Source organism: Gadus chalcogrammus, unplaced genomic scaffold (assembly GCF_026213295.1).
Source record: "Gadus chalcogrammus isolate NIFS_2021 unplaced genomic scaffold, NIFS_Gcha_1.0 GACHA118, whole genome shotgun sequence".
Classification (NCBI taxonomy): Eukaryota; Metazoa; Chordata; class Actinopteri; order Gadiformes; family Gadidae; genus Gadus; species Gadus chalcogrammus.
The window spans coordinates 89,318-97,570 of record NW_026613553.1 but is presented as its reverse complement, the minus strand read 5'-3'; the positions used below and the strand labels follow the sequence as shown (position 1 = coordinate 97,570).

The following is an 8,253-nucleotide window of genomic DNA, read 5'->3' as shown; positions in this document are numbered from 1 at the left end:
TGATGTGGAACTTGTGGTGTAACTGTTTGACCATTGAGTAAAACCTGACCCTGAGAGGTTTCCAGTGTACAGTGTGGACTCCCCAGTCCAGCAGAGTAGCAGCTTCACTCCTGAATCCTGCAGATCATTGTTACTCAGGTCCAGCTCTCTCAGACTAGAGGAGTTGGAGCTGAGAACTGATGCCAGAGCTTCACAGCATCTCTCCGACAGTGGCAGGCATTCAGCCTGCAAACACAATAAAGAGAACAGGTTAGAAACTGTGATTAAAAAACATACATCTTTAAGTAATAAATAATGAAGGAATGTTATTAGTTTAAACAAACATACTAAATAATTAGATGTAGAAATGTATAATAGTTGTTTAGTTGAGATTGAAAATGTTTTTTAAATGAATACTCCTTCTATATCTATTGGTGTGAATATTCTCTTATGTGTACTGTAATACTATTACACGTTAATAGGACACCTACAGAGATGTCTTGTATAGTTATTATAAACTAGTATGTTTATTCTGTTATGCGTAGAATAGTAATACATGTTGTTATGAACCTACAAGGATCTTTTTCATATATTTTAACATTATATTCCAGTTGCTAATTTATATTGTGTAGTGTGTATGTATATACATGTATTATGTGAACCTACAGAGATGTTTTTAGAGGCTTTTGACCACTGGCAGCAGCCTCAGAAGACCCTCTTCTGAAGCAGAGTATTCTTTCAGGTCAAACCCGTCCAGCTCCTCTTCTGATGTCAGTAAGATGAAGACCAGAGCTGACCACTGAGCAGGGGAGAGAGATTCTTCCGGAGAGACTTCCTGATTCAGGTACTGTTGGATCTCCTTCACTAGAGAACAGTCGTTCAGCTCATTCAGACAGTGGAACAGATTGATGCTTCTCTCTGGAGATTGATCTCCTTTTATCTTCTTCTTGATGTAAGAGACTGTTCCCTTATTGGTCTGTGACCTACTTCCTGTCATTCGCAGCAGACCTGTTTTAATCTGAGTGGGCAGTGAAGTTTTTTTCTGTCCCAGCAGACCTCGTAGGACAATCTGATTGGTCTCCAGAGAGAGGCCCAGGAGGAAGCGGAGGAACAAGTCCAGGTGTCCGTTCTCACTCTGTAAGGCCTTGTCCACAGCACTCTGGTAGAGGAGGTGTTTATCTTTCCTGGAGGTTGAGAGCAGATTGACACCAGTAGTTGATAAGGACCAGAAGACATAAAGGGCAGCCAGAAACTCCTGGATGCTCAGATGGACAAAGCAGAACACCTTGTCCTGGTACAGCCCACACTCCTCTTTAAAGATCTGGGTGAACACTCCTGAGTACACTGAGGCTGCTCTGATATCGATGTCACACTCTGCCATATCTGCCTCGTAGAAGATCAGGTTGCCACTCTCCAGCTGGTTAAAAGCAAGTTTTCCCAGAGAAACAATGATCTCCCTGCTCTCTGAGCTCCAGTCTGGATCTGTTTCAGCCCTCCCATGGTACTTCCTGTCCGCCTGTATGGACTGAACCCTCAGGAAGTGGCTGTACATCTGAGTCACGGTCTTGGGCATCTCTTCGATCTGGGAATTTTGGAAGATGTCCTCCAGAACTGAAGCAGTGATCCAACAGAAGACTGGGATGTGACACATGATGTGGAGGCTTCGTGATTTCTTGACGTGGGAGATGATTGTTCTGGCCAGCGGCTCCTCTCTGAATCTCTTCCTGAAGTACTCTCCTTCTGTTGGTCGCTGAACCCCCTCACCTCTGTCACCATGTCAACACACTCAGCAGGGATCTGATTGGCTGCGGCGGGGCGAGTGGTTATCCAGATGCGAGCAGAGGGAAGCAGGTGGCCCCTGATGAGGTTGGTCAGCAGCACGTCCACAGAGGATGGCTCTTTGACATCAGTCCAGGTCTGGTTGTTCTGGAAGTCCAGAGGAAGTCGACATTCATCCAGACCATCCAAGATGAAGGACAACTTGGAAATGTTCGAATCTGCAGATTCCTGCTTCTTTGGTGTCAATAAAGAGGTGATGAAGAAGTTCCACCAAGCTAAACTCTTTCCCTTTCAGTAAATTCAGATCTCTGAAAGTGAGGAGAAATGTGAAGTGTATGTCCTGGTTGGTTTTGCCTTCAGCCCAGTCCAGAGTGAACTTGTGTGTTAAGACGGTTTTACCAATGCCGGCCACTCCAGTTGTCATCATTGTTCTTATTGGTTGATCGCGTCCAGGTAAGGGTTTAAAGATGTCTTCACATCTGATTGGTGTTTCTTCCTTGGCTGGTTTCCTGGAAGCGGTTTCAATCAGTCTGACCTCATGTTCCTTGTTGACCTCTCCACTGCCTCTCTCTGTGATGAAGATCTCTGTGTAGAAGTCGTTCAGATATGTTCGCTGTCCTGCTTTAGCGATTCCCTCAAACACACACCTGAACTTCTTCTTCAAATTAGACTTGATTTTATGTTGGCAATCGACAGCATCAGATCCTAAATGAGGAAAACAACAGATGACATCAGTTAGTGGATGGTGATCAGTGGAACCAGGTCAATATTTCCTGTTAAATTATCAACTTCATGATATTTTGTCGGTTCATTACTTGTGGTCGGAAAAGCTGGTTGTGATGGACTGCATGTTAAAGATTCAAAATGTTAAGGCCTATTATTTCCACAGCAATCTGATTGGTCTAATGATAGTAATAATGATAGTGAATCAGTGTAAAGTGATTTGCTATGCTGATACAACAAGACAGGGTTTCATCACTTCCACTGAGTTGTTCTGCTGTTGGTCCGCAGTATGTTAATGTGGCTTCATAACTTGTGGTCTGAGAAGCTGGTCGTGACAAAGACTGCATGTTACAGATCCAAAATGTTCAGGACTTTTCGTTCTTACCCAGCGATATGATTGGTCTAATGATAATAACAATGATAATGAATTGGTGTAAAATGATATAACAAGATAGTGTGCATCTCTTCCACAGAGTTATTCTGCTGTTGATCTGCAGTTTATGTTTAAAAATTATTATTATTATAATATAATAATAATAATAATAATAATAACATTGATAATATTTATTTCAAGGCACCTTCATGACACCCAAGGTCGCCTTACAATTCATAAATCAATCTAGGGTCAAAAACAGCAGGAGCTGCATCGCCAACAGCATGATCAACACAAGACCCAAGTAGGAGGGGTTAAGAACAGTAAGGAGACCCAGGTAGGAGGGGGTAAGAACAGTGAGGAGACCCAGGTAGGAGGGGTTAAGAACAGTAAGGAGACCCAGGTAGGAGGGGGTAAGAACAGTAAGGAGACCCAGGTAGGAGGGGGTAAGAACAGTGAGGAGACCCAGGTAGGATGGGGGTAAGAACAGTGAGGAGACCCAGGTAGGAGGGGGGTTAGAACAGTGAGGAGACCCAGGTAGGAGGGGGTAAGAAACAGTGAGGAGACCCAGGTAGGAGGGGGTAAGAACAGCAGTGAGGAGACCCAGGTAGGAGGGGGTAAGAACAGTGAGGAGACCCAGGTAGGAGGGGGTAAGAACAGTGAGGAGACCCAGGTAGGAGGGGGTAAGACACAGTGAGGAGACCCAGGTAGGAGGGGTAAGAACAGTGAGGAGACCCAGGTAGGAGGGGGTAAGAACAGTGAGGAGACCCAGGTAGGAGGGGGTAAGAACAGTGAGGAGACCCAGGTAGGAGGGGGTAAGAACAGTGAGGAGACCCAGGTAGGAGGGGGTAAGAACAGTGAGGAGACCCAGGTAGGAGGGGTAAGAACAGTGAGGAGACCCAGGTAGGAGGGGGTAAGAACAGTGAGGAGACCCAGGTAGGAGGGGGTAAGAACAGTGAGGAGACCCAGGTAGGAGGGGGTAAGAACAGTGAGGAGACCCAGGTAGGAGGGGGTAAGAACAGTGAGGAGACCCAGGTAGGAGGGGGTAAGAACAGCAGAACAACGGGGATATGAGGGGAACCCACGGTAGGGGGTCATTACAGCGAGAAGGCCAGTGGGAACACATGTGTTTTGAGGAGGGAGTTCAATGTTCAATGTTGTCAGGGTGTCTCTTTCAGTTCAGCTCAGAGCCCTAGCACCCACGGTGCTGAGAGCCCTAGCACCCACGGTGCTGAGAGCCCTAGCACCCACGGTGCTGAGAGCCCTAGCACCACGGTGCTGAGAGCCCTAGCACCCACGGTGCTGAGAGCCCTAGCACCCACGGTGCTGAGAGCCCTAGCACCCACGGTGCTGAGAGCCCTAGCACCCACGGTGCTGAGAGCCCACAACAACCCTACATACTGGATTAAACCATTTAACCACAAAGAGGAAAGATTGTCTCCTATTGAAGTTTGAAATGAATAAGTCTCACATTATGTAATTTAGTCTGAAGAGAGCAAATAATAATCTCCTACTGCTCTTCAAAATGTGTATTTCTTCTCTGTTTTCAAGATAAGAGTCTCTTACCGCTCAACAGTTTGTCGGCCAGTTCCTCCTGGTTCATCTCCATCAGGCAGAGCTTTGTGATGTCCACCACTCCCTCTATGGCGCGCCTCCTCTGCTCCTCCTTCTTACCATCCACCTCCTCCTCCTCCACTCTCTGACCCTCTGAGCATTGTGGGTAATCTGAGAAGACGACCCTCCAGAGCTTCTTCAGCTCCTTGTCGAGGAAAGCGTGTGCGTTCTCCTCAGCCCTCTGGAACAGAACAAACATCAAGGAGAACTTTACTCTGAACTAACTGAGGACATCAGAAGCATCTGTCCTGGATTCACGTCCCGCTGGACAAGAGATGCTTTCTAATGGTCATGGAGAGCTGAAGTCAAACGTCTCGGTGGACATTTACACACCTTGATCAGCTCTGTTTGAGCACTGGTAACCTCTGACCTCTGCTGGTGTCTGTGCGGAACACAAACACACACACACACACAAAAGCACAAACACAATTATATTTCCCCAGCCTTGCAGATATCAGTATCAGTAGAGACTGATAACAACCAACTGGTCTGTTTTCATCGTCTGTTTGAAACCCCTACCTCTCCTCTCTGGAGGGGCGTCCATCTTTAAATTGATATGGTACATCCATAGAGCGGTCACTCTTCATGGAGACACAGCTGGGTCCAGGGGGGTCTGCTTTCTGCTGCTGCTCTGGGCTTCAACACACACACACGCACACACACAGACACACAGACACAGACACAGACACACACACACACACACACACACACACACACACACACACACACACACACACACACACACACACACACACACACACACACACACCACAAACTTTAATTTTTCCTGACTTGGAAACATCAGTACCAGTGAAGTCTGATAACAAGAGCCTGCTCACTCCTGCTGGACTCTTCGAGAAAAACAAAACAAGGATTTATGGATGTTTGATAGAAGCTGTATCTTTATGATCTTTGATATTCCTCACCTCTTCTCAATAGACTGATTTACATCTTTAAAGTTAACAGGTTGTTCCATAGAGCTATCACTCTTCATGGAGACACAGCTGGGTCCAGGGGAGTCTGCTCTCTCCTGCTGGACTCTTCTAGAAAAACAAGAACCAGGATTAATGGATGTTTGATAGAAGCTGTATCTTTAGGATCTTTGATGAATCCTCACCTCTTCTCAATAGACTGATTTCCATCTTTAAAGTTAACAGGTTGTTCCATAGAGCTGTCACTCTTCATGGAGACACAGCTGGGTCCAGGGGAGTCTGCTCTCTGCTGCTGGACTCTTTTAAAAAACACGAATTCTCTTTGGTCAAAAAATGGCTTGTGTTCCTTTAATAAGAAAGAAGAGCTTCTTAATCCATTATTTTAGGGCCGGGAGGGACAAATGCAGACCGATGTGTTTTATATTTGAGTGACGGGCTATATCGTGTTAGAAATAACATTAATTATGATAAAAATAAGGTTGAAGGCTCCGTAGCCTCTGTTTTAATAATCAGATGGTTTAATAAACTATAAGACTTATAAGACAAGAGGTCAAACCCCCGGGTTCCTCAACGTTGAACTGGCCCATAAGGAAGACTGCTTGTCCTAACTTACTGACCTTTACTCCGCTACTAACTCATTGATTCCAACAAAGTCATCGATCTGGCAGCATTTGGTTAAAAAGGATGACAAAATAGCATGCTAAGTGTAGAGTAAGTTTGTGGGCAGATCAGCTAAAATGGTAAGCTATGAGTACTTTTTTCTTAATATGTCTGTGATTCTTCATCTCCCTTTGTGTTTAACGCTCGCTAGGCTTTGAGAGGGAACACATCAGAATTGGCTTCTTGTCACGAATCCCAGCAGCATCCAGTGGGCCCCGTTATATTACACACAGATAAAAGCTATAATCAATTCTTCGGTGGTGTCGTCTATAAACAACGCTGCCCTACGCTCCGTGGCTCGTCCGCTGTCTGCTTCATATTGAAGCTCTGCCCTAACCGAGTGGACTCGGACCGAGAGGGGTCTGAAACCCACTGCCCTTCTCCAAACAGCCCTTATGTGATATTGAGGCTAACAGGTAGAGTACAACGCACTGCGGTAGATTCTGTTGATCTAGAGATAACGTGCACATTGTTTTATAATCATCTTTTCACCATCGACCAATCGATTGGTCAGAGAGTTGTTTGAATTTAAGACTACGGCCCAAATCATCATCTCTAATCAATGCTTACCTTTTCTCAATAGACTGAATTCCATCTTTAAAGTTAGCAGGAGGTCTCATAGAGCGGTCACTCTTCATGGAGACACAGCTGGGTCCAGAGGAGTCTGCTCTCTCCTGCTGGACTCCTCTAGAAAAACCAGAACCAGGAATAATGGACGTTCGATAGAAGCTGTATCTTTATGATCTCTGATAAATCCTCACCTCTTCTCAATAGACTGATTTCCATCTTTAAACAGGCCAGGATGATCCATAGACCAGCCACTCTTCATGGAGACACAGCTGGGTCCAGGGGAGTCTGCTCTCTGCTGCTGCTCTGGGCTTTAACACACACACACACACACACACACACACACACACACACACACACACACACACACACACACACACACACACACACACACACACACACACACAGCTTTTACTCAGACTAATGATGGAGTCATGATGCATCAGTCACAGACAGAGAGATCCTCTTCTTACCTCTTAGCTTTGCTCCGGCGGCCATGTTCCCCAGACAGAGCGGTCTTAGAGGTAGGACCCCCCTCCTCTCTCTCCTCATCCATAGTAGACTGGAGAAAATACGTTCCGTCCCATACGGCAAAAAGTTATAAAGTATAAATGTAAGGGAAGAAACTGAGGTTAAAGTGTTTATGAAACACGTTAATCAGGTGAAAGGTTTTCAAAGCGGAGAAAGAAAGGCTCCTCGCTGCGACGGACCGTCAGATGAGGAAGAAACTTAGCTGAACCGCCCCTCTGAGCGCATGTCAAATGTTTCCTGGGAAAACGGGCAGCATGCGCGCGCACGCACGCACGCACGCACGCACGCACGCACGCACGCACGCACGCACGCACGCACGCACGCACACACACACACACAGAACTGTTGGAAGGGGAAGTACTTGAGGAACCGAGAGCAAGAGAGAGATAGATGGAGAGAGAGAGAGAGAGAGAGAGAGAGAGAGAGAGAGAGAGAGAGAGAGAGAGCGAACAGCAGAAGTGGAGAAGGAGGTGAACTAGTATATGAGCTCTTTTGAAGCATGATGTCATCTGTACCTTTACATGCAGAAACCCGGTCCAAACCGGTCCGAACCGGTCTCTGACCTAGGTAACCTGGTCTTTATCTGATTGAATCTGCATTTCTGGTGCGTCTGTTAGCGATTGTGATTGAATGCAGATATATCCCGCACATTTTGAGCCACATGCAAGTTGAAATGCAACATTGTGACTTTAGTTGAAGTCCGCTCCTGTTAGACGTTGAGCATTACTGTAATTAGTTCCACTGCAGTGACCCTCAGGGACCACCAGATGAGGTGCCATGCCGTAATTCCGACGCCCCATTGTTCCGACGTCTCAGTGGTCCGAAATATTTCCCATTAGATCGACATGCCACTATGCCGACGGTTCAATATCCCGAATAGGCCCCTTTCCTGCGCTTCTGAACTTTGCTGCGACATTTACATTTTACATTTAGGGCGTTTAGCAGACGCCTACAATAAGTCAAAGAAGAAAGACAACAATATATCTCTGCTGGTACAGTTAGGATGTTCAGAGAACCAAGTGCCAATGGCCGTGGTCTGTAAATGTTCTAGAAAACTCTGGGTGCTCCGGCGGGAGTCCTGGAGCTCTATATCTC

General features: G+C 46.2%; 1 protein-coding gene across 6 annotated transcripts; it reads right to left on the bottom strand.

Annotated features, from left to right (window-relative positions):
• Positions 1-1,207: 1,207 nt before the first annotated feature.
• Positions 1,208-7,380, bottom strand: LOC130378934 (uncharacterized). 6 transcript variants are annotated; one of them, XM_056585534.1, is made up of 9 exons: positions 7,101-7,380; positions 6,822-6,938; positions 6,631-6,747; positions 5,586-5,699; positions 5,395-5,508; positions 4,988-5,104; positions 4,802-4,850; positions 4,421-4,649; positions 1,209-2,463 (listed from the first exon to the last, which is right to left on the bottom strand). In XM_056585534.1, the coding sequence occupies exons 1-9, from the start codon at positions 7,181-7,183 to the stop codon at positions 1,931-1,933; spliced, it is 1,473 nt and encodes a 490-aa protein (XP_056441509.1). In that variant the 5' UTR covers positions 7,184-7,380; the 3' UTR covers positions 1,209-1,930. The 6 variants fall into 6 exon arrangements, with proteins under 6 accessions (XP_056441512.1, XP_056441509.1, XP_056441511.1 ...); XM_056585533.1 differs by having other exon boundaries at positions 1,210-2,463; positions 5,395-5,511; positions 7,101-7,379; XM_056585537.1 differs by lacking the exon at positions 5,395-5,508 and having other exon boundaries at positions 1,208-2,463.
• Positions 7,381-8,253: the final 873 nt, after the last annotated feature.